This window comes from Phyllostomus hastatus, unplaced genomic scaffold (genome assembly GCF_019186645.2).
Source record: "Phyllostomus hastatus isolate PE091 unplaced genomic scaffold, TTU_PhHast_1.1 phas_contig_948, whole genome shotgun sequence".
Taxonomy (NCBI): domain Eukaryota; kingdom Metazoa; phylum Chordata; class Mammalia; order Chiroptera; family Phyllostomidae; genus Phyllostomus; species Phyllostomus hastatus.
The window spans coordinates 72,108-97,913 of record NW_025333993.1 but is presented as its reverse complement, the minus strand read 5'-3'; the positions used below and the strand labels follow the sequence as shown (position 1 = coordinate 97,913).

At 48.9% G+C, this 25,806-nt stretch overlaps 1 protein-coding gene across 2 annotated transcripts; it reads left to right on the top strand.

Annotated features, from left to right (window-relative positions):
• The first annotated feature begins 623 nt into the window (after positions 1-623).
• PRMT2 (protein arginine methyltransferase 2) lies at positions 624-25,048 on the top strand. Of its 2 annotated transcripts, none has more exons than XM_045852741.1 (11): positions 624-749; positions 2,210-2,311; positions 7,836-7,940; positions 8,610-8,792; positions 12,575-12,736; positions 13,660-13,824; positions 18,111-18,286; positions 20,533-20,662; positions 21,743-21,879; positions 23,406-23,577; positions 24,471-25,048. In XM_045852741.1, the coding sequence occupies exons 2-11, from the start codon at positions 2,273-2,275 to the stop codon at positions 24,501-24,503; spliced, it is 1,302 nt and encodes a 433-aa protein (XP_045708697.1). In that variant the 5' UTR covers positions 624-749; positions 2,210-2,272; the 3' UTR covers positions 24,504-25,048. The 2 variants fall into 2 exon arrangements, with proteins under 2 accessions (XP_045708697.1, XP_045708698.1); XM_045852742.1 differs by having other exon boundaries at positions 657-826.
• Positions 25,049-25,806: the final 758 nt, after the last annotated feature.

Here is a 25,806-nt window from a genome sequence, read left to right as displayed (position 1 = left end):
GTGCAACCATTGCCAACACCCATCTCCGTTAAACTGAAGCTCTGCCCGCTGAATCCTCGAGCTCCGCGCCCCCACCCCCGCACCCCGAGACCACTACACAGTCGCCATCACTAACGTCATCTATTTCGTTTAACTCCAGACTTCCTTTTGGTGAAATAAAAATATAACCACTCTGCTCCCATTTGTCAAGTGGGAAGAATGATAAATGATTCACACTTCATAGCGCAGAAGGCGAGACTAACTGAACTGGAGAACGGGGGTCCTGGCTCCAGAAATCTATGCTATTTCCGTCGTTCATTAACGGATCTGCATCCGCAGGCCCCGAACGTCCGCAGGTACCGCTTTCCCCGTGTCCGGTCGGGCTGGCAGCCCGGCGCTTCGGCTCTTCCAAGATACCAGGCCAGGAGGCACAGTAGAGGCGCAGCAACCCGGGTGCTCCGGGTTCGAGCAACCACCGGAGGCCCGACACATGAAATACGCCTGCGGGTGGCGAACAGCCCGAGGTAAAGCCATTTCACGAAGGGCCCGAGAGCACCGCGCCTGCGCGGGCCGAAGCCCTTGGCCCCACTTCTCCAGACAGCGGCGCGCGTACGGTGTGTGGATACGTGGGGCGGGGCCTTTTCCCCCGGACCGCTAGCGCGCAAAGCGCCTGCGCGGGCTAAGGGCGGTGGCTCCGGCTCCTGGTAGGAGCCGTCCGCCCCTCCGCACTGGCGGTGTGGACGCAGAACTCGGCGAAAGAACGTGGCTGGGTAGGTTTCACGCAGCTGAGGTAGGTTTCCCGTGGGCACCTCGGGCTGCTGGACCGCGCCTCGGCAGGACGTGCTAGGTGAGAGGCTTTAGTTCGGCGTGTGCGTCAGCGGGCGAGCTGAGGCCTGGGTCCACTTCCGAGACCACCCGGCACCTTTCCCGCTTCAGTGCTTCGAGCTGTGGCAGCTGATATTGAGCTCCGCACCCCGCCCTTTCCAAGGGGACCCGCCCACCACCACGCCTCTTTCCCAAAGCCACGCTCCTCGCAGTGGCACGCCCACTTTCCTTCAGTCCTTACCCCCTTGTCAGCCCCCACCCGCTCTGAGCCGCTAATTAGCTTTTCCTCTTACTCCTCCATCTGTTGCATCTACCCCCGCCCCGCCCCTCACTGCCCCATCTTTCATTCATCCCTTCGTTGGCTGCCTGCTCCTGACGATCCTAGGGCCACTCATCCAACAGCGCAGAGACTACGTTCCATTGCGGGCCTGGCCATCACCTGGCCCCCGCCCCACGCTTTGACCCTCGCCCCCCTTCTGGGTCCTCCACATCCATCAACCCGGCTGGCCCCGCCCTGGACCCACCCACCCGGGCCTATAGATCTCGTTCCGCCCCATCCGCCTGGTCAAGTCTAGGCCCCCTCTCTGCACCTTAACTTGGCCCCGCCCAGGCCCCGCCCCATCCCCTCAACCCGGCCCCACCCAGGCCCCGCCCCACCCCCCTCATCCCACTCAGGCCCCACCCACCCTCTCCTCGGCCTCACCGAAGCCCCGCCTCAACCTATCAGCCCGGCCCCGCCCAGGCCCCGCCCACTCCATTTACTTGTACTTGGCTTTGACCCACCCTGGTTTCCAATACAGTGTTTTCCAATGAAAACGCAACTTATATAAACCAGCACTTGTAATGATCAATGTCACAAAAATAATTATTAGGTCTTGATTGATGAGCGAAACACTCATTTGAAACAGAATTAAATTGAAAAAAGCACATCTCAGAGCTTAATACGGATTACACTGTCACTGGAAAAAAAAGAATTGAGAATGAGAAGGAAAAGCCTCTGAAAGATGCAGACCTTGGTTCCTGTTAGTGGAAACACTTTATAAAGCCCCAGGTAGGGAAGTTTAATTGGAATTAAAGCTAACACATTTCAAGACAAACTTGGACAGCGATATGTTGTAAATGAACCCAGTGATCTGACAGAAACCAACAGGCTTTGGCCAATGACTAGGGCTAACACCTGGCAGACTAGTGAAGAAAACACACTTCCTGAAAGTCATAACTCTTCAATGCTTTCAAATGTTTTTGTAAAGAATTGCATTTATAAATTTTATTTCTATTCCCTTCTTTACACATACATGTTTTACTTACATTTTGGTAGAGGACCTTTTCATGAACCTTAGAAGAGAAGTAACCTTAATTATTATGCAATGTAACAAAGCAACTTCTTATTCTCTCTCTTTTAAAGGAGAAATGGAGAGGAAAATGAAACATTAGAAGGGGCAGCTATGCGGCAGATCCTAAGAGAACTATGGCAACATCAGGTGACTGCCCCGGAAGTGAATCGCAGGTAATTTCAGTTTTGGTCTGTAAGAACCTGTACTTGAAGACCATGAACATTACAGAGAGCTGAGATCAGAGTGATAGCGCTTTCCTTGGACTAATGAAGGTGGCCACCAACCAGGGGATACCTAACTACAGGAAATGCACCCTGACTGGTGTGGCTCGGTTGGTTGGGGTGATGTCCCATGAAGCAAAAGGCCAGTGGAGGGTTTGGTTCCTGGTCAGGGCACATGCCTGGGCCGCAGCTTGGGCCCCCTGTCAGGGTATGTTGGAGGGATGTGTTCAGATCAATGTTTCTCTCCCGCTCTTTTCCCTTCCCTTCCCCTCTCTCTAAGAAAAAAATAAATTAAAAAAATTTAAATAAGGAAATGCAATGTTTGTAGGGGTTACAGATGACATTCTGCATTAGGCATTGTAAACATTTCCCAGGAATATTGGGTTCTATCTTTGGTGTCTGTGCTGGTCAAGCTAGCATATTTTCTTAGTCGTTTAATAAGGTCTCAGGCATAATGTGTTAAAAACAGGTTGGATACATCGGAAAAGATTTGTGTATTCGTACTGCTTTTTTGCCTGGGACACACTGTTTCATTTAAATTAACAATAAAAAAAAGTCACCTTAAATTTCAAGAAAATGTTGATTATATAAAATAAAAATTGAATGACAACTCGAATAACGAGTGTTTTTAAAAAATTAAACAATTTCATGTCTGTGATGTCAATTTTAACATTTCTTTTTTCCCCTTTTATTCTAATGATCTAATTTCATTTGAGGAATTTTATTTAAAGTTGGGTTATTTAATCTGTTTCTTAAAAATAATCATAAAATGTTCTAATTCCATGTATGTCTCATTTTTCTTTTGAGAAATACAAAAGATATCGGAACATTTACACAATAATTTTTCAAACATCAAGTACATATAATACAGAAGTGAAAATTTGTTAACATTTTGTGTTTGCTTCAGAATAAATACACACAGTATATAAAACAAAATCACAAATAAAGTTTCTTATCCAACCCCAGGTCCAATCTTCCTTTGTCTCCAGAGGCAAACACTACTATGAATTATGAATTGATTTTTGTGCTTCTGCACCATTGTTCATACTTTTTATAACTTATCTAGGCATCTTGAGAATTCACCTAAGTGGCAGCATGTTCTGTGTGCCACCTGCTCCTTGCCGTTTCCACTAATGTTATTTTGGGGGATCTGTCCTTAATGTGCACCTACAGCTAGTTCAATCTGAAGGATGCTCCTATAGTGTGTTCCTTATAAGAACATACCACGTTCATAGATAATGTGCATAGGTCTGTGTATATTAGGTTTGCACCACATTTTATTTATTTCCCTTTTGTTAGACACTTCCATTTTTCCAGTTTTCGTCTATTTCAAAAACTGCTGCAGTGAACATCTTTCTGCGTGTCTCCTTGTGCGCACGTGCTCTAGGGTTTGCACCCAAGTAGTGTAGTCACAGGGTGGAAGGGGTTGCAGGTTTGCAGTGTTGCCAGATAGCGAACAGGTGTTCTCCCAAGAGGCTTTACTGGTTCACGGGTCTGCCGGTGTCCACAGTGTTTGCTGATACTCAGCAGCATCAGACTTTTACCTTTTGGTCAGTTTGATGGGTCAGAAATGGTGTCTTGTTATTTTACTTTTCTGACTGCTTGTAAATCATGATTTGACTCCTTATTGAAATGTTATTGTCATTCAAGTCGGTATTGAAATTTTTTTCAGTAATATTTGTGTTCATCGTCATAATAGCACCCTCCGTTACAGGTACCTGATACCCACAATTTGTGTTTTGTCTCTTTCCCCCTTGATTAGTCTTTTTAGGGTTTTTTAGTTTTATCTTTTCAAAGAAACAGTTTGTCTTTGTTGACTTTCTCTTTATCCATTCATTGATTTTTGCTTTTTCTCCCCTTTACTCTGTTATATTTGAGTTTAATTTTTTCTTTTTATAACATCTTGAGGTGGGAACTAGGCACTGATTTTAAACCTTTCTTCTTTAATATGTCTTAAAGCTATAACTTTTAATCTCTGCCATAGTTGCCTCTTACACATTTAAATATGTTGTATTTCCATTATTGTTAATTAAAGTACTTTCTTATACATCGATGGAAATTAAAAAAATTCTGGGCTATTTAGAAATGTATTGTTTTATTTCCAAATGTTTGGGAAGTTTTACTTATCTCTTTGTTAGTTAATTTTAGTTTGATTATGTTTGATCAGAAAATATATTTTGTAAATTTCCTTTTTTTTGAAATTTATTCAGGTCTGCTTATGGCCTAGTCATGATGGGCTCTTTTGGCTAATGTTCCATATGCACTTGCAAAGAATACATATACTGCAGTTGCTAGGTGTGGCGTTCTACAAATGTCATTAAGGACAAATGGGTTATTAGTGGTGTTCACATCTCTGTATCCTTTCTGACTTTTTGTTCACTTGTTCTATCAGTTGCTAAGAGGGATGAGCTTTAAAAATCTCTGCTATGATTGTAGATTTGTCCGTGTGTGTGCTTATTTACCTTTGGGTCTATCACTTTTTGCTTTATATATTTTGAATGTGTTATTTGGTGCGTATGTTTGGGTTAGTATTTGTAGATTAATCGGCCCTTTTATTTTTATGAAATCTGTCTGTTTTTACCTGTGAATACTTCTTGCCTGTATGTCCTTTGTCTTATATCGATATTGTCGTATCAGCTTTCCCGTGGTTAGCGCTTCCAGGGCACATACACGAATATATGCCTGTGTTTTTAACCTGTCTAACTCCTTATGTTTAAAGTGTTTCTCTTATAAGGTACCTATGGCAGTATCTTTCTTTTTCTGTAGATAATTTCTGCCCTTTATTTGGAGTATTTAGTCCATTAACACTTAACATGATGACTGATTCTACCATCTTGCTATTTGTTTTCTTTGTGTTGCATTTTTTCCTTGTCCCTTTCTCCATTGTTGCCTTCTTGTGGATTAATAAAATATTCTCTGTTATTCTCTGTTATCTCTTCTGTTGGCTTTTTAGCTGTACCTTTAAAAAATTATTTTAGTGCTTACCCAAGAAATTGTCCTGTGAGTCCTTAATCTATTCCAGCCTTTTTTTGGACTATTTCACAATGTAACAAACCTCCAAATCAGTTCCCTTTATCAGCCCACATTTTTTGGTGCTGTTGTAACTATTTTCCTTTGATATATGTTGTAACTCCCATAATAAATTACTATTGTTTCTTTATACTCTCAAAAGTCTTTCAAATAAAGGAGAAGAGATAGCCTGTTTTCCCACATAGTACCTTTTCTGGGGTCTTTGCACCTACCATGCTGGGAAAAATAAAGACAGTGGCAATTCCTGTTGCTGCTGAGTATCAGGCAGAGGGTAAAGCATGCGTGCTGCTGGTGAAGTGAAAGGCAACTACCTTTGGAAAGGCAAATGACAAACATTTGACTGAAAACTATGCCTATTTTTCAGCTCTGGCAGTCCCATAAAAGTAGAGTGTCGTCACATGAGGATAAGTGTGCCCAGGTGTGTGTGGCGGCGTGTTTGCCGTGGTAGAGAACCGGACACCAAGGGAAGCCCGTCAGTCGGAGGGACTGATCGGTCAGGCCCAATCGCTACTGTGCAGTGTTATGTAGCCGTTGAAAGTTGTAAATGAGGGTTCTAACAGTTGGGCAGTTTTGTCCAGAGGGTCTTGTGAATAAAAAAGCAAAATCAAAAAAGAAGGGTCTGTGATGGCTTTACAAAAAATGACACCAAAAGGAAAACTAACCTGTGTGGGTGAGTGACACAAGCATGGAGACAGTATGGGAGGATCCACAGCAGGTGATAAGTGAGGATTGGGGGTGGTGGTGAGAAGGTGGCGTGCTGGGGGGCAGGGACAGGCCTGGAGGGCAGGCGTGGAAGAAGGTGACGCTGCTACACACGGCTACAACTGATGTTACTGTAATAGGAACAGGTGCAAAGGAGACAATCAGCAAAATAAAAAAGGTGACTAATAAGTACTCAAAAACCACGTGACCTCCCTGACAATCTAAGAGAGGAAGTAACAAACACAGGCAATCTCTTCCTCCCAGAGCAGCAGAGATTAAAGCGATGAATGTCCGTTGTTGGTAAGGGTGCAGGAAAACCTGTGGCTGACTCTCCTGTGCTAAGTCCTACTCTCCTGTCGCAGTTGAAGGAGCCACCTCTCCGTAGGGCATTTAGCAGTGGTGTCGGAACTCATGCAGGTGTGCGTTGTCTGGCTTGTCAGTTTCACATTCAGGAATTTATCCTGAGAAAAGAGGGAGAGACAAAATGATTTATGTTTAAGAAAGTTCATCCTAGCCCTGGCTGGTGTAGCTCAGTGGATTGAGCGCGGGCTGTGAACCAAAGGGTCGCTGGTTCGATTCCCCGTCAGGGCATATGCCTGGGTTGTGGGCCAGGTCCCCAGTGGGGGCCATGTGAGAGGCAACCACACATTGATCTTTCTCTCCCTCTCTTTCTCCTTCCCTTCCCCTCTCTCTAAAAAAGAAATAAAATATTAAAAAAAAAGAAAGTTCATCCTCACAGAATTTATAATAGTAAAAAAGTGAAAACAGTTTTAAGTGTTCAAAACTAGAAGATTGGATAAACTTTTCCTTCATAGAATATTGATATTAAAATAATTTAGAAGTGTATTTAATAATGGAGGAGAATATTCAGATTTAATAAGTGGAAAACATGATACAGGGCAGAATTTTATGATCCTAAAAAGTACCCTGTGGGCACGTGTTAAATGTACACTTTGGAAAAGAAGTCTGAAAGGATATGAATGTGTTAACTTACTATCTCTGACCACGGAGGGAGATTCCAGATGGTTATAATTTTCCAATGTGAACTCTTGTGCTTTCACAAAATTTCAGGGGAGTTACGTTTGTGTATAGGAAAGTTTGTCAAAATGTGCCAGTTGGGACAGGGTTGCCACAGTGTGAACTGGCGTGGTGCTTGGAGGTTCCACCACCTCCGGTGGCAGCGTCCAGGCCAGCCCCTTCTGGTGGGAGGTGGAGATGGGCAGCGCGCGGGGCCCCTAAGGAGGACGGGCCCTGAGCGGCACGTGTCAGTCGCAGCGTTGTCCAGGGAGGCCGCACGCCTGGTGCCAGGTCACCAGCTCCTCCCTAGGCCTCCAGCGAGGCCCATCCTGCTCTGTCTCCGCGTCTGATGCTCTGTCACCCAGGGAGACTCGGGACTTTTTTCTCCTGGGGCTGAGCATCACCCTCAGGAAGCGGCCATTAACATAAGCATTCATTAAGGGCTCATAGACACTAAAAGTGCTTCTTTCTTGTTTCTTTCTTTGCTGTTCTCTTGAGGTTGCAAATCATTTTGTACTAGAGATAAGAAGTAAAGGTGGAGTGTAGGTGAGACCCCCTCAATTCTGCTGGTGAGGATGACCCAATTGTTTGTATAATAAAAACTCGGTTGCTCCAATCTTCAAGAAACCATCCTGATAACCAGGAGCCAGGAAGGAAGGAAGGGAGGGAGGGGAGAAACAGAGAAGCCCCATAATCATTCCCATGTCCTCTCCTTGGCTTTGCGCAGGAGGGAGAGGAGCCCGTGGGACACTGTGAAGAGCACCTCGCAGAGGGGGTGCAGCCCGAGGAGTTTGTGGCCATCGCGGACTATTCTGCCACCGATGAGACGCAGGTAGCTGTGGACGTCGGGTCCATGTTCTGTGGACTCCAGCATGCCCGGTGACAGAATTAGGTGAAACTTTCCAGAAGTCATGCCGAAGTTGAAGTGTTGCTGTTTAGCCACGTGAGGCCTGTGGGGGGCCCATCCTTCCCTTCCCAGCTTGGCAGACTGGGGTCCTGAGCCTGCAGTGAAAGGTGCCCGGGTGAGGGCGCGGGGAGGAGGGCCCTGCTGCAGTTTCTGCTTGGCAGCCTTGATTAAGGACCTATTCTCGTTACTTAAAAGTAAGGCTATAAAATAAAAATATGTAGTCGAAGGAGGCTTTCTTTACTCTGTGTAACAGGAATTTCGTAGCCTACGCCTTCAGTCTCTGAATCGGCTGTCACATGGCTGAGTTATGGTGGAGCACTGTTGGGAGAGTTTGTCCTAAGCCATTAGAAAATGTTTACTCTTTCTTTTAAAAAATATCAATTAAGCCATGCTTTTCTTTCACGTAGATGTTCCACAGAAGTCTCTAAATCCTGGTACCCTTTTCATAAATCGTCACTTGCTATAATCACCCATTGACTTCTTTTTGAAATTGCTGTGATTTGGGCCCCAGTGATAGGGGATTTATCAGAGCTACAGTTGAAACGACAACCACGGGTTTTTCTGGAATTTTCACCCCTCTCTCTCTGTTTCCAGCTCAGTTTTCTGAGAGGAGAGAAAATCCTCATCCTGAGACAAACCACCGCCGACTGGTGGTGGGGTGAGCGTGCCGGCTGCTGTGGGTACATCCCAGCGAACCACCTGGGCAAGGACCTGGAGGAGTGTGACCCTGAGGACACGTGGCAGGACGAAGAGTACTTCGGCAGCTACGGAACCCTGGTACCGCTCTCAGATGCCCCGTTCGGCTGGCGGGCTGTGGTTTCTCCTCTCTGGCCTTAGGTTCTAACTTTCCCAAATTATGTCTGGGCTTCTCCTCCTTGCTTAGAGCTGAGCTCAGCAGGCCACTCCCTTCGATTTGCGGCTCCCCAGCTCTGCCCGTCGCAGCGTGAAAGCAGCCCCCGAGGCACGGCGAGGGGAGCGAGGCTGGGTTCCCAGAAAACCTCATCTATGATACCGAAATTAGAATTTCGTATAACTTTTATGTGTCATATTCTTCTTTTGATTTTTATAAGCTGTTTAAAAATGTAAAAGCCATCTTGATCTTGCAGGCAAGACAAAAGCAGGCGGTGGGCTGGATCGACTGATGGACTTGGTGTTAGTTGACCCCCAGGTTAGATAGAGTATCTGAGCGATGGGATTACGAATTTTGCTCAGTATTTTTAATAAGTGACAAATTTTACTTTAAAAAGAAAATACAAAAATGATATAAAGTGACACTAATAATACCTCTAAATAACTAGCTTATCAGTTTGGTTTTTTAAAATATGAAAGCAGACCTATAGTCCAATGGTCCAGACAACCCATTTATATTTTAAAACTCGATAAGGAGATATTTGCAGAGTGGATGTTACAAACCTAATATGGGGTGAAAGAAGCAAGACATCAAAGACTAGCGAGCGTTTGATTGCATAAATTAGAAGGCCCTGTGTGTGACGGGTGTGCACAAGTGGGGAAACTGAAGGAGACCAGGGACCTGCTTCCCCTGGGGTCAGGAGGGTGCTTGTGGGTAAGGGGGCTGTGACCGGCAGGGCCGAGTGGGAAGGCATGGGGTGCAGTGTTCTGGGGCTGGTTGCTCCCCAGCTGTATTTGGTGAACTGTCTGTTTTGACAGGTGTGTTCTGTTTCACAACTAGAAATGCTGAAGTCAGTGAGGAACTATTGATGTCTGTGCAGTGGTGCGGCACACGATGGCATTTTGGTCAGCGACGGGCCGTGTATGTGATGGCGGCGCACCGCGTGGCCGAGGTGTGCAGCGGGCTGTACTGTCTAGGTCTGCTAGACCTAGGTCTGCTCTGATGTGCGCACGGCAAAGTCGCCTAACGAGGCCTTGCTCACCAGGCATCCCTGTCATGAAAGGGCGCATGACTGCAGGGTTAGAGCGTTCAGTCTCTTAGACAGACGGAAGGAAGCCTGTCGCCCCCCTTCCCCGCTCCGCCCACCCCAGAGAGCCGCCCCTGGGCCTCGCCGTGCTTTCAGCAGCGGTGTTCACGCTTCTACCAGGTCTAAGCTGCGTGGGTTTTCCTTCTTCCATTTCTAGAAGAGGAGCGTTCCACACATTGTTTTCACCTTGCTCTTGTCACGTAGCTGTGTTATTTTGAAGGCCTGTTCTTCACCACAGCTGCAGAGCATTGTGTTGCTTTTGCAAGGACTGTGTTGGAGGGCCGTGCTTGTTGAACGGCTCTTCATCCTGGTGAGCAGCTCCGTGATGACGGACGTCCTCCTGCGTGAATCCTGCCTAACTCGGAGGGGGTGCTTTCACTTTGGTGGATCTTGCCCGTTTGCTGAGTGTGCACCGACCCGTGGCATGTGGATGCTTACGTCGCCACCGCAGGGCATCAAAGGGAAACAGATTTTCTGTCCGAAAGGTGAAATACGGCATCTCTTGATTCTGATTTCCATTTCAAAAAGTGAGAATGATCATCTTTTGTACTTTACTGGCCTCTTGTATTTCTTCCTTTTTGGGAAATCTTTCATACAGTTTTCCCATTTTTCTTTTTTTTAAGATTTTATTTATTTATTTTTAGAGAGGGAAGGAAGGGGGCGGGGGGGGGGAGAGAGAGGGGGAGAGAGAGAGAGAGAGGGAGGGAGTGAGAGAGAGAGAGGCATCAGTGTGCGGTTGTTGGGGGCCATGGCCTGCAACCCAGGCATGTGCCCTGACTGGGAATTGAACCTGCGATGCTTTGGTTCGCAGCCCGCGCTCAATCCATTGAGCTATGCCAGCCAGGGCCCATTTTTCTTTTAATTCTGTTGATTTAAATATTAAATAAGCAGTTTAGCCTCTATTTATATGTATTACACTTATCACTTGCTACCTTTTTTCCCATGAAACTTTTTATATAGTCTGTCTTTTTCACAGCAAGATTATACATACAAATATATAAAAAGCTTTCTTTTAGAACTTTTGTGATTTCATTTTTTTTACAATGAAATAGTTAAGTTGATGTGGAAGTTACTTGTAAAGAATAAGGTAAAACTCTGAGTTCCCCACAAATATCCATCCATCCCCAAATCGGTTATTGAACCTCTGTTCCTGCTAATGAAGAAATGCACATGTTTTGTACATTGAAGTTCTGGGATCTGTTTCTGGGATCTCTGTTCTGTGTCATTGGTTTATTTCTTCTGCAGTTCCAGACACTTTTCATTTCCGTAGCTTTTTAACTTCCGTGAGAGCGAGGCCTTGAGCAGCTCTTCCATTTTTCAGCATTTTCATGGCTAGTGTTGGCTGTTTGTATTTTAGACCCTAGTGTTATTGTCATGTGTTGTGTCCCCTCCTCCCCATGCCAAATTATTTGTCATTTTAATTGGTATTGCATGGAAAGTGTACATTACTTTAGGGAGAAGTGACATCTTTGTAATGTCTCGTTGCTTGTTTCCATTTCGTAAGTCTTATTTTGTATCTTTCAGAGTTTTAAGGTTTTGGTCTTGTTAAACCTGTTCCTAGGTACTTCCGTATGTGTTATGGTTGTAAGTGGGTGGGGGAGGTGTTCTGTAAATATCAGCGTGGCTGAGTTGTTTGAGAGTGTTCGAGTCTCTGTCCTTACTGATCGCTGTCCATGCCCATCAGTTACTGAGAGAAGCGTGCTGAAGTCTCTGACCAGGATCGCACGTTTGTCTGTCACTTGTTGCATCCTATCAGTCTTTGCTTTGTGTATTTGGAAGCTCTGGTATTAGGTACAGAAGTATTAGGATTATTAAGTCCTTTTGCCGAAGTGATTTCTGTATTATGAACGGACCTTCTTCATCTCTGGCAACATCCTTTGCTCTGAATGTGTTTTTTCCTGGTTCCCGTGCTGGCACCCCACTTCCTCCCCCTGGCGTCAGCGCACCCTCACATCCTCGCGCCGACTTTCTGACGAGGTGACCGCTGCGGGCAGCAGAGCTGGGTCTGGACTCCACGCCACTGGGCTCCCTGTGTCGGCCCCTGTGCTTTTCAGTCAGCGGTGTTTTCGTGAGGAGCCAAGGTGGGCTTGTGAAGGCCCCTTCAGACATCCCGTTTGTCAAGTCAGCAAGGGACAGATTTGTGTGTGAGAGCGCCTTTGGGGTCCTAAGTGAAGAGGATTCTGGGATGGAGCTCTGTGTGCCTCCTCAGGGTCTCTCCCGCTGGGTTGCCCGTGCTTGTCTCGGTGGCCACTCGGCCACGGCGTGTCTGGTCAGGAACACGGCAGTTCCTTCCGCCTGGGCGGGAACAGTGGTCAGGAGGGCCGCGTCTGCACCGCCTCCTGGTGGTCCACACCTGCTTCTCCGCTCACCTGGCTCTGGGGTAGGCTGCAGGGAGAAGCTGCAGGCATCCTCTGAGGCTGAGGGGTTCTGGAAACGTCCAGTTCATTCCTTCATTGTCTACTCTTTATTTTATCTGTTGGCATATTTTGGCCTTTTGATAATTCATGTTTTTAGGTGCGGGGTGGAGCAGCTTAACTCAGGCCCCCATCCCCCACCTTAAACCATAGCTTGGTGTAGCTCTCTAATTACAGACTGACTCATCTTAATGTGCTTTTCCTGTAGAAACTTCATTTGGAGATGCTGACAGACCAGCCACGCACAACTAAATACCACCACGTAATCCTGCAGAACAGGGAGTCCCTCAAAGACAAAGTAATTCTGGATGTCGGCTGCGGGACCGGGATCATCAGCCTCTTTTGTGCGCATTATGCGCAGCCCAGAGCGGTGAGTAGGGGGTGGCCGTCCTTTTAGCGGCTTCAGAGCTGAGTCTCAGTGACATGTCCTTTGTGTATGAGGCACCGTGATGGCAAAGCGGGCAGTGTGTCCTCCCAGGCTGAGCTGGTCAGAGGTCGTGACATTGGTTAATGAGCCACAAACAGCACAGAGTGGTCCACAAACAGGACAGAGAAAATGTTCCAGCGAGCTACATGTGATGGGTGGTCTTTGTGAAACATTTATTTCAGTTAAATGTAGAAACACATGCGTCCCCCTCTACAGGTCACCATCCAAGTGTCGCCCCTGCCCCAAGCAGTGACTGCCTGGCAGGGACCGGACAGACCTCACCTTCTTTCTTGAAAGCATGGCTGGCTGTGCGGAGTGGCAGCCCCTTGGCAGCCTCCACACAGGCAGATGCAGATCCCAGGTAACAGGTGAGGCTGCAGTGCAGGGAGCACCTGAGTCCAGGCCCTGCTGGAGCCTTCACATAGTGCTCCGGACCCTCCACTGAGGACCGGGGTTCGAAATCCTGTGAGAAGCTACTGGTATCCTGAACGCTGGACTGCCCTCGGATGAGTGCTGAGAACCCCCTTCGTCAGTTGGGGGTTGTTGCTGCGTGAACGGGAGCTGGGCCCGGGCCTTACCCAGCAGGCCTCGGGGTGGGCAGCCCGTGTGCGTGCAGAGGCTTCTGTCCACCTGCAGCCCCATGTCTGTTTTAGGTGGAAGGTGGGACTTAGGATTGGATTCATTTCCCTTCCCAGGGCTCTGTCTGGTCCAGGCAGCCTGCTGGCCCTGCCACTGTCGGCACGCTGCCTGCCCTTTGTCCCTGCCGTTTGCCATTTTCTCCGATGCCGGTTCTGACACAGCTGAGGTGACGACAGGCCGCTGTGCAGTTCCAGGGCGTGCACCAATGGTGCTTCTGCCGCACGCAGGTGTACGCAGTGGAGGCCAGCGAGATGGCCCAGCACACAGGGCAGCTGGTCATGCAGAATGGCTTCGCTGACGTCATCACCGTGTTCCAGCAGAAGGTGGAGGACGTGGTGTTGCCGGAGAAGGTGGACGTGCTGGTGTCCGAGTGGATGGGGACCTGCCTGCTGGTAAGGGCGGGGCAGCGGCTGGGTTGGTATCTGGACTCTTCACAAATCATGATTCATTCGGACATTTTTTCTAAGGTCAGGTATAATTGATTTTTTTATATGAACTTGACCCAGTGTCTTATTTTTATCTGATTAAAAAATGCTTTTATAAGAAATCTGGAACTCTTTCATGAGCGATTTACATAAACTGTTTTCTTTGGGAACCTGCGAATATCCAGCGCTTACTGCGCGGGGCTGAGTTTTGACGCAAGCAGAGCCTTTGTCTCTTTGCCCGGCCGGGGCCTCCCTCCTCCCAGCGGCCCCTTGTTTAGCATCAGGGAGACCCAGCCTGGTGCTCCCTGAGTCCCACGGCGGCGGGCGGTGGACAGTTTTCTGGTTATATGCCACCCCACCCTGCCCTGTGTGCTCACACGCTCTGAGCTTGGAGGCCAGTGAGAGGTGGGCGGGAGCTGGGCCTGCAGGTCCCCTTCTCCTCGGACCCTCTGGCCAGCCTCTGGCCAGCATCTAAGGCATTACAGTGAAACACCCCAGTCTGAAAGTCAGCATCTGTGAAAGCCCAGAGAAATACATCTGGGTGGACACGAGGGGAACATGGCTGGTGTTTCCAACGAGGGATCTGTTTAAATGAGTGTTGCCCCGGCTTCTTACAGAGCGCAAAGGTAGAGGGCAGTGGTAGCAAACGACATTGGGCCTTTAGCCCTGCTGAAATTGTCTGACGAGAAAGTGAAATAGACTCAACACCCATGACATAATTTGGCTTATTAATAACGTCTGTGGATTCCTAAGATTATACACAGGGAAAAAAGGGACCGACTGTACCATTAATCCATAAGGTGGGCATTGGCTTTTGCCCCCCAAACACCAGTGTTCATTCAGTAATGTTCATCGAGTTCCTTCTGGCCCTGGGGACATGGGGAGCCAGCCTGCGGTCGAGATGTGTATGTCCATTGCAGTCAGGGGGAGCCTGGCTGCCAAGGGTTCAGCTCTGCTCCTGGAGATGGGCAGTGTGGGGGGAGGGGAGAGAGGAGGCAGGCAAAGAGAGGGGGAGGAGAAGGGAAGGGGGAGCAGCATCAGGCAGGGACGGTGGCCTGGATTCAGTGTCCCTGTGATCCAGCGGGTGGGGGTAGAAGCTGGGTTTAGGTTCTTCGTGCTCCCAGGACTTTGTCATGTGTTAGGCAACCAGCGGCTGGGCCGTCCAGGACCTCCTAAGGGTAGAGCAGAGATCAGGCCATGTGTGGGAGCCCCACTGGGACCGCAGGGCAGGTGAGGCCTTCAGGGTCCGGGGTGGCACAATGGGAGAGGGCCTCTGGCCGGGGGCTGGGGGCGGTGGGAGGGGAACAGGGCCTGGTGGGTTCTCTGTCCCTTGGAAGGATGTCTGGGCTCCGTCCTTGGGTGGCACCACTGGTGGGCTGGCTGTCTCCTGGGCAGAGGAGGCTGGGTGGAGTCCCTGGACTTGCTGGAGGGGGTTGTGGGCTGAGGGAAGGAGTGGCTGGTGCAGCCGAGCAGGGAATCTGGGGTTTGCAGCTCCCTTCCACGCACAGGTTTGGGCGTGGATTCCAGGAAGGGGGTGTGGATTTGGGGGGAGGGGTGTGGGTGTGGGGATAGGAGCCTTGGACTCTGACAGCGCAGGGGTGAGGAAAAAATGAGTGGCACCAAATTCAGGACAAGGACCTTAGAGCAGGTGGTGAGTCCTGGGCAACCTGGCTGCTGTGTGCAGGTGCCTGGGACATCCTGTCAGAGGGGTCCCTGAAATCTCTGGACCTGGCCCAGAGTTGGTGAGACTGGACACAGGGAGGGTGTGAATTTGGGAGCTGTCGCATCTTCACCCATTTGGGTTGTGCCCATGTCCCTACGCAGAAGCCACTGTTTCCTGCAGCCGTGCTTTGTGCCCTCCCAGCATCCTCGTCGGGTGTCCCTGCCCGTTCTCAGGGCTCCTCAGACTTCAGGTCCCCAGTCTCTCCCGCCCACCTGCCCACCTTGTTGCTGACGTTTGGTAACGAGACAGAGAGATCGTGGGACAGGACAGAAAGCACAGAAACAGCCCTGAATACACACTTGTTTAGTTTATAATGAGGGGAGGTGTCCAGTCACTGAGGCAAGGATCTATAATTGCCCAAAGATGCTGAAATGATCGATTGTTTTGTAGAAAACGGTTAGGTCCTTCTTCGTGCTGCATGCTAAAATAAATTCCAGAGAGATTATAGAGTTAAGTAATTAAACCCCCCCGAAACAACTGGTATAAATTTATCTGATGTTAGGATGGGAAGGTCTTTCTAAGAACAAAGCCTGTAAAGAAACTGTACAACAAACTATTTGACTAAAGACGTACCCTTTATACATAACCAACCTGTGCATGTTTAAAAGTCAAGTGAAACTAAAGAATCGCAGCACATGTGACAAAGGGCTAATATCCTTACTTCTTGTAGAATTCCAGTAAGGCAGTGAGACAAGCACGCATTAAATAGCTCCAGGACAGTGGCAAGGGGCATGGACGGGCCCAAGACCAGTCACGCGCATGTTGTTTAACGTCACTGATAATCAAAGAAGGGACTTAAATATTTCTGAGTTACCACAGTGGCTGAGAAATGACCTACTATCTGATGATACCCAGTGTCACCGAGGTTCTGGGGAAACCGTCATACACTGTGCTTGACGGTGTAGATTGGCGTAGCCTCTGGACGGAAAACAGGGCAGAATATGTCAAGAAGCATTAAAAATAAATACTTGGTTGAAATAATCAGATTTTTACACAAATCTATGCTAAAACATGTACATGGCAATACCATTTAAAAGGGGAGAAAATTGGAAAAAGTCCAAATAGCTGTGGCAATCCATGCAAGAGACCACTCTGGCCATAAAAGATTGTGTTTTAGAAAGAATTCTCAATAAACTTAGAGAAAAATTGATGACAGTTTGTTGGTTTAATAAAAAACACAAAAAATAATTGCAGTATGATTCCCATTTTGTTTTTAAAACTCACGTGGCAATGACCCAGCTTCAGCTGCAGGTGGGCTGGAGCGAGCGTGTCCCACCCTGTCTCTCCCTGAGTGCGGCTGCTGACCCAGGACAGGGTGCAGGGGGAGGCTGCTTGAGAACTTTGGAAAATATATTTCTGAGTCGGTAGGTTGGGAAAGACCAGAATGTGAAGTACCACTGGCCTGGCCTTGAGTTTATCATTTATTCCTTCTCTGGTTCTGTCTCAGCATCTGTAACTTCAGAAATTTAGAGAAAAAGGACTGTTGACCTTAAAAACAAAAGCCAGTTATTTTACCAGCAAAAATCAATTTATTCAGGAACAGCAAAGAATTGAAATTTGGGACAATCAAGCTGTAGCGAAGTCATCGGCAAATCCAGCAAAGGAAAAGAACATTGTTTTATGGAGAAAAAGGAGGAAGTTGGGAGGGATTGGATTTACTGTGTGATAATTTAAGAATAAAATTAAAAATTGCACATATATAATTTTCACATTTGTATGTGCCTTTGAAGAAAAATTCTTGAAGGTAAACCTCTCAGTGGTAGGTCCCTTACTGGGTGCTGGGGTTAGTCATTATTTTTATCTGTACCTTTCTGAGTTTTCTAAAGTTTCCCATACCGAACGTGTGTTACTTTTATAATAAAACCTTCCCAAGGTTAAGGGAAACAAAACCCCCTGTGCCTCCTCACCTGCTGCGCTGCGGGATGAAGGGTCCCTGGCCCCGCCCTGCTCCCTGGCACACCCTGTGGTTCAGCCACGAAGCCGTGTTCTCGGTTGTAGGCGACACATGCCGCCCGTGTCTGGGGGCTTTCTGAGGGACACGAGGTGGCGTTTGGCTGCCCTTGTGACTTAAGTACCACGTAAACCTCCGTGGCGGTCCTGCTTGGGCCTGTCACATTTTTAAACAGCAGTTTCGGTCAACTGAAAGGGTTGTGACTATTCTGAGAATACCCCAAGTTGATTTCATTTGCAGTTAACACCCTGCAACACTTAGGGACTTTTAAAAATGGAGTAGTAACTACTGAGTGACTGGAGTAGGATGAGAAGGTTTATCCTGACCTTTAGCCGCGCCTCAGTTCTGAATCCAATGCGAAATGATGTGACTTAACCCCAGCTGTGATAGGAGGCCACCCAGTGTGGGTGGAAGATAAAGTCTCCAAGACGTGTTGTGTGGGCGGCACTTCCATGGCTGGTAATAATACTCTTGAGGGTGAAACTTGTAAAGATAGATCCCAGACCGGCTGAATGCCGCGGGAGGTCTGTGCGGCCTCTCAGTCACGCTGTCTCCCCTGCGTCTCTCCCTCCTGTGCAGTTTGAGTTCATGATCGAGTCCATCCTGTACGCCCGGGACGCGTGGCTGAAGGAGGGCGGGGTCATCTGGCCCACCACGGCGGCGCTGCACCTCGTGCCCTGCAGCGCCGACAAGGACTACCGCAGCAAGGTTCTCTTCTGGGACAACGCCTATGAGTTCAACCTCAGCGCTCTCAAGTGAGTGTCTGTGGCTCGGGCACACACACAGGCACTGGTGGCCTCCCGCAGAGTGAACTGCAGGCGTTTCTAAGTCAGAACAGTGTGCTCTGGTGTAGAACTTGCCATGGATCTAAATTTGTGTCACGTGTCTGAGAATTTCACACATCGCCTTCAGTGCCTTGAAACTGATAACGGCTGTGATAGGAACCAAAATGTGTTTTGCAGTTTGAGTTCCCAAATATAATGGGCCTTTAAAGTGAGGCCTTTAGAATTGTGGGGGCCATTGAATCATTGCACCCAGCCCAGATCCCAAAGGGAATGGAGAGGGAAGGTCCTGACAGGGTTGTTGTGTAGTTCTTATAGGAAAAAATGGGCAGGAAGGGCCGGGCAGGTTAGGAAAAGGCAGTTAGGGACTAAGGTCTGTGGTAGAGTCAGTGGATTGAAGCAGTTTGGTCCTCCATCCGGAAAAGGCAAATGAGCAGAGCAGGGCAGGAAGCTCCGATAGAACTGCAGCCTGGGAAAGGGGGGCGTGAGGGCTGAGGCAGCGAATTGTCCCGGGACGATCAGCCGGCCCCTTGGAGAGGGTTCTCTCCTCTCACACCACACATTCAAATTTAATTCCGTGTGGATTTAAGAGTTTTGTGTTAGAATTTTTGGGGGCCTGTGGATCAGATCCCAGATGGAAAGAAAGTCAACAGAAACAAAGAGAGAGGTGCTGGGCTTTGGCTTAAAAACCGACAGCATCTCTGTGTCAGAAAATGGCAAAAATGCAATGAAAAAGGCACCGACTCCTTAGAGAACGTTACTGGCTGACACATTTTAGGGTCAGTTAGAGACAGATGACTAGCCAAATGAAATTACAGTCAAGTCACAGAAATGGGCAAGTCATTCTCAAAAAAATATTAATCAGCGAATAGAAGGTGGGGCAAAAGGGGGTTTAGAGTTGTTCAAATAAAGAAAAATAAGACAAGAGTAAACTCTTTGTTTCTCATACTCACAACTGTAAACCTACATTTATCCCATCTTATATTTGAAAAACATTGCAACGCTATTAGTAATTAAAACAGATAAAATAAATGCCATCTTTGCCCACCAGATAAGCAAAGATTAAAGTAGCAGCCTGTGCTGCGTGAGCCACATGTATGATGGGAGAGGGATGGGCACCATCTGAACAGAGCTGTGGGTGTGGGGACCTTGCAAGCAGGCGTCCGGGGTGAGGGGAGGGGTACCTCCCATTGCTGTCAGAGCCTCCTGCTGTAGAATACTTGTCACAGGGTCAGGGTGCGCTTGTGTGCATGCAGAACACTGAAACAGTGGCCACCCTTGGGAACGTGGTTAAATTGCCGTATATCCAACTGGTGGGGTATTGTGCAGCTGTTTAAAAAACCCAAGTGATATCAGAGTTAAGAGTCAGTAGATGGTATTAGAGTTAAAGAGATAGTAAAACTGGTAGGACGCAAGCTGTCTGGAGTGGCTTCTATTCTGTACAAATATATGTATATCAGCGCCTGTGGAAGAGTGAGGTGACTAAATGTATCAAAATGCTAAGGTAGGAGTATGCTATACTTTCCAAATTCCTTATAAGTGCATAATTATTTTTATCAGAAAAAATTATTGAACTATACATGTAGTGGTGTCTTATTAAAACGTTTACTTTTATTTGCTACTTCTGAAGTTGCTGCTGTGCTCAGTTTTTGACGCACTTCTGTGGTCAGTCACTGATTACTCTGTGGCAGGCACAGGGCTCAGCCTTTGAAACCGAGTGTTAGGCAGCGGACGGCACGCGGAGGGCCGTGCAGGAGGCCCAGCTCTGTCTCCTGAGGGTCAGGCCCAAGTGCCTGCCTTTGGTCCTGCTGGTCCATTGAATTTATCACTGCATAACAGAACAGAAGTAGTTTTTCTTTGCTGTGATTGCACTAGGAGACCCATGGAAGGTACTTGGTGATGAAATAGATGACAAAAGTAGAGAAAACACACTGTGGCCCTGTGCGTTCTGGGTGTCTGGCAGAGGCCGGTTTCCCGTGTGTTTGGTCCCCCGGAAGAGGACCGGAGGGGAGGGCCCTGTTACTTGCACACTCGGGTTGCCTGTTGGCCCGGCTGGCCACAGGGAGGGTTGGAGGGGGGCCCTCAGGGCTGCAGACAGTGGTTTAGAGTTCCTGCTGACGCACAGAAGAGGAAAAGCGTGCCCTGTTGTCACACATGTGTGTGGCAGAGCCTGAGATATTGGTGGTGACTTTGAGTAATTCCTTTGACCTTTCCCCCAGATCTTTAGCAATTAAGGAGTTTTTTTCCAAGCCCAAGTATAACCACATTTTGAAACCAGAAGACTGTCTCTCTGAACCGTGCACTATATTACAGCTGGACATGAGGACGGTGCAGATCGCTGACCTGGAGGTGAGGCTGGGTCATCAGTGCGCACATGCGTGAGCCTTGTTCTTCAAGTAAACGAATTTATGTACTTGTTGCTATTGATTTTCCCCACAGTCTTTTTTCTTATGATCCATTCTGATTTTCTTTTATATTTTTACATCATTATATTACTAGTTAACCTCTTTAACCTCTTCTATTATTTTTAGATTTATGTTTAATATTAGCATCTTGAGATTCAGATTATGTCCAATTTCATGATGAAATTAAAAAAAAAAGATTTTATTTACTTATTTTTAGAGAGAGGGAGAGGGAGGGAGAAAGAAGAGAAACATCAATCTGTTGCCTCTCACACACTTCCAACTGGGGACCTGGCCCATGATGCAGGCGTGTGCCCTGGCTGGGAATCGAACTTGTGACCTTTCGGTTTGCAGGTCGGCGCTCAATCCACTGAGCCACATCATGCAGGGCCTTAGAGAAATTTGAATTAAAAATTTTTCTAAGTTTTTTTAGCTACCTTGGTGACGAACCTCTTAGTTCTTTCTTTCATTTACCCTCTCTCGCCACGAGGCAGCGTGTGTGGGTTCAGGATGGCCCCAGGCTACGGGCGCACTCTGAGACGGGGAGTTGGAGAGACAGTGTTGGAGAACCCCCACTGGAACTGTGGTGGGCAAAAGAGTGGGGAACTGAAGTTCTGAGGCTTTAGTATTTTCTAGCTACAGTTGTCAAGACGCAGACTTGAACTTTCTATTTATGCAAAGAACTGAGAAGAGAAAGTATTCACAAATTTTGGGGCAGAAAATCAGGCAAATAAGACCTTTTCTGATTATCTGCTGTGTTTTGAATGCACAACGCAAGTTTTAATATTTTACTTTCCCCAGAAGGCAATTCTATATGATCTTCGATGTGTTTAGCTAAACTAGCAAGTTCAGGGTTAATAGTTACTGAAGTGGGCAGTATAGGCTTTGGCTCAGTGCAGGGTTGCGGGTATGTGAGAGGCGGTCCTCGGAGGGAGCAGTTGCTGGGTCTCGCTCAGCCAGCACCTGAGACAGCCTCGTGCCACGTGCTCACAAACCCATGTCCGTTTTCTTGTTCGGCTGGACACAGACAATGAAGGGTGAACTGTGCTTTGATATCAAGAAAGCCGGCACTCTGCATGGATTCACGGCCTGGTTCAGCGTCCGTTTTCAGAACCTGGAGGAGGACGAGCCGCAGCTGGTGCTGAGCACAGGACCGTTCCACCCGTGAGTGTCAGCGCCTCCCCACGGGTACACCGGTGGCCCTCCGTGGAGTGTAAAGGGTTTGCCTTCAAGTTATTGGCATGAAAGAAAATCATGACGGAGTCACGAATGTAAAGATCTAGTAATATTGAAAGTTGACCTAAAATCTCTCTACACCAAGCTGACCCCCGGGCTAGGGAGCTGTGATGTGGAGCCAGGTATGCAGGTGGGTGGGCACTGGGGCCCAGGCCTTGCACCCCATTTGTCCCTGCACCCGGCTTGCTCAGGCTGCTCCTGGGCCCCCTAGATGGACAGACCCAGGCTTTGTTCATCTCAGCTTAGGGAGGAGCAGGCTTTGTCTTCTCAGTTGCCCTAAACACTGCTAACTTTTTTCATAGCAGCATTGTGGGGCTTTTCCTCCAACTTTTTTTGCGGATGGCAAGTGTTTCTTGAGACAGATGTTCTGTGCAACAGCGTTTCGTGGCTGCACACCTGTGCCCACACCGGGGAGCTGACGCTGTCTGTTCACGGAGCTGGACACGCAGCCCCTGGAAGCGCTGCCTTTGTGTGGGGCCTTCAGGCCCCTTTCAGTACCTGCCCTCCTGGACACTCCCCTCGGGCACGGGGGTCAGCCGGAAGGGAGCAGGGCGCCAGGGAGGGGTGCTGGTTGTGGCATCTGGGCCCGAAGGAGCCTGGCCGCCACTCTGTGAGAGCAGCTCCTCAGCTGCTTGCCCGGAATGACCTGTGGAGGTTGGGGGGCTGGGACTGTGGCTAGTGCTCCTCTGGGGCCACCTCGCAGGTGTGAGCGCTCCCCTTAGGAACGGATGGTGGGCGGTGTGTGCCTGGGCCGGCCTCCATCTGAGTGTCTGCAGGCGGGTTGTCCGCACACAGGCGGTATCAGGGACAGGGTCGGGGAAGGCGTGGCGCAGAGCCAAAGGATCCCTGCTCGGTGAAGGGCCAGGGAAAGAGACTCCCATGGTGGCTGAGGGGAGGTGGCCCGAGAGTCAGGGTGGGGAGAGGTAGCCAGTGCCTCAGCTGGGCAGGACCGTGGGGCTACACCAGGTGCCGGGGGAAGGCCATGTCAGGGCCACAGCCTACAGAACTTAGGATCCCAGAGTGTTACTGTTTCCCCCTAAATGTGTCAGTGGTCTGGTACACATGCAACTTAAGTTTTACGGGATTAATGTGTTTTGGACCCAGTTTCATCAGTGTACATTTCTCCTTAGCTGCAGAAACTAGAACTACAGGCATCAGTGGCTTAGAGAAGGAGCTGGGAGATTTGGGATGGACGCCCGCTGTGCCAGGATGCAGAGCTGGGTTGACGCTTTGAGGGCTGGGGAAGAAAGACCATACAGGAACCCTGAACTGGCCATGTGCCCCTGAGCACCCCAGTGTCCCCTGGGCCAGCAGGGTAAGCCACCCTTGCCCCTCCTGGACTCTGAGCAGTGTCCAGGAGCTGTGCCCTCACTGGGCCCTCTTTGCCCTACAGTACCCCTGAGAAGTTGGGCCCAGGGTGGGCGCTCCAGTAATGCCGCCCCCGTGTCTTGCAGCACCACCCACTGGAAGCAGGTGCTGTTTATGATGGACGAGCCCGTCCCCGTCTACATGGGGGACGTCCTCACAGGCTCGGTCGTGCTGCAGAGAAACCCAGTGTGGAGGAGGCACATGTCCGTCGCTCTGAGCTGGTCTGTCACTTCCGGACAAGACCCTGCGTCGCAGAGAGTAAGATATTTAGCGGTCAAGTCGTGTGCAGTGGGGCTGGTCTGGGGGATGGTGTGTGGTGGTCACAGTGTGAATGCGCTTCCCGCCCTGGCCCGACACCATGGCCACACCTTGCCTGCTTCCTTTTCCTAATCCTCATGAAGCGGAGTGGACGCTGTTATTTCCAGAACAGGAAGCGGAGGTGTGGGAAGGTCAGTGGTTTGTTCTGTGACACAGCTAGTCAGCAAGAGGAGACGCAGACCAGGCTGGGGGCCACCCCTTCTGCGCTCAGGAGCTCTGGGCAGAGGGAAGGGGCGGAGAAGGCAGACGCACACCCAGTGCCCGCAGGCATGAGGGGCAGGTTCTGACCAGGCGGCGGTTTGCGGACCGAAGAGCCCTCGTTCCCACAAGTGACGCCGTGTAGTTGGTGGGGTCCGTAGGCCCAGAGGCCACTGGAAAATGGATTCTTTTAATGTAGGATGGAAAAGAAAATCATCAAATGGTTTTCTGTTATTTTTTTTAAGGTTTTATTTATTTTTGGAGAGAGGGGAAGGCAGGGAGAAAGAGAGGGCAAGAAACATCAATGTGTAGTTGCCTCTTGTGCGCCACCTACTGGGGACCTGGCCCACAACCCAGGCATGTGCCCTGACTGGGAATAGAACCAGCGACCCTTTGGTTCACCGGCTGGCACTCAATCCACTGAGCCACACCAGCCAGGGTGGTTTTCTGTTATTTTTGATACCTGTTTGTGCGTTTGCTTTACAGTAATTTTGTAAGTTTGTCATTTAAAAAAAAATTCTGCACCTGAATGCCATTCTTTCGTCCAATGTTTAATTATTAGTAGGGAAAACTACATGTTAATCGAACTTCAGTGATTTATTATTTGCCTCATTGGTTTTCTTTGTCTCGTTCAGGTTGGAGAAAAAGTCTTTCCGATCTGGAGATGACAGCTGAAATGCCGCTCGGGAGGCAGTGCGAGCTGCTGGAGGGACGCACAGGAGCGAAGGAAGTCACGCCCTGGATGTCAACACTCGTTCCTGTGACAGCCTGCGAACGCTCGCTCTGCCTTGCAGGTGGCACCGCCCCTCCCTGTGTGCTCCGCAGACCAACACCCTTGGGCTGCCCTCGCCACTGTCACTGCCCGTGTCTGTACTCTAGAAGTAGGCTGTGTGTCCAGGTGTCCACCAGTTGTGTCCACAGTGCCGACCTCTGGGTGTTCCTAAGCTAGGTCTAGTTCTACACTCATAGGACACATGCGTCAACCTTGTACTCCTGTGAAAGTGACCGTCCGTGCATCACGTGTTAATGGTGTCCTTACTGCCCTCGGTTCGTCCCCTCGGCGTGCAGAGCGTGGGGCTGCACAGAGCCGTGCAGGACCCGGAGGTGGCAGTGCATGCGCCGGGGCTCTGCATGAGATAGTACAGTTGTAGGGACGTCTTCCAGATCCCCTGTGTTGGCACATAGTACATCTCAATAAATATTTTTAAACGAATGTTCGTGTAGATCTACTCTCTGCCTGTGCGCTCTTTGCATAAGCATGGGCTCGCACTACGAGCACCACTCCGTAACCATTCTCATCTAATGTTATGAAGGAACCTCCCACGCCAGTGGGGACACGTCCACGACTTTCTGTGTGTGGGATTTTGATTTTCAGTTAACTTTTTACTGAAATATAAAATCCATACTTCAAACTGCACAAGTTATGAGTGTGCAGGTGGATGAAATGTCACAGGATGGACATGCGTAACCGGTACGGTGGGCAAGACACTTCCACACACTCGAGGCCCCCAAGTGCCCCTTCTGCTCAGCAGCACCCCCCACCCCCAGGGTCATGCCTGGGTTCTAGCGCTACAGATTACTCCTGCCTGGTTTTGGACATTTTATGAATGGACTTAATGCATTTCGTTACAGACTGAATGTGTTCTAAAATTCATGTGTTAAATCCTAATCCCCCAGTGTGGTGGTATTTGTAGGCGGGGGCCTTTGGGAGGTGACAGGGTCATTAGGGTTATTGTCCATCACGATGGGATTAGTGCCCTCATGAAGGAGACCCCAGAGAGCCTGGCCCCTTGTGAGGACGCTGTGAGAAGGCAGGTGGTCCTCTATGAACCAGGAAGCAGGCTTTCACGGGACCCCAAATGAGCTGGTTTCTTGGTGTTGGACTTGAGCCTCCAGAGCTGTAGGAAATAAACGCTGTTTGAGCCACCCTGTCTGGTATTCTGGTATGCCTGCCACCCTGGGTGGTCTAAG

Coding starts and splice junctions, on each gene's coding strand:
- PRMT2 (XM_045852741.1), top strand. CDS start 2,273: ATGGCAACATCAGGTGACTGCCCCGGAAGTGAATCGCAG. Junction 8,793..12,574: donor TCGGCAGCTACGGAACCCTG/GTACCGCTCTCA, acceptor CTTTTCCTGTAG/AAACTTCATTTGGAGATGCT. Junction 23,578..24,470: donor AAGACCCTGCGTCGCAGAGA/GTAAGATATTTA, acceptor TGTCTCGTTCAG/GTTGGAGAAAAAGTCTTTCC.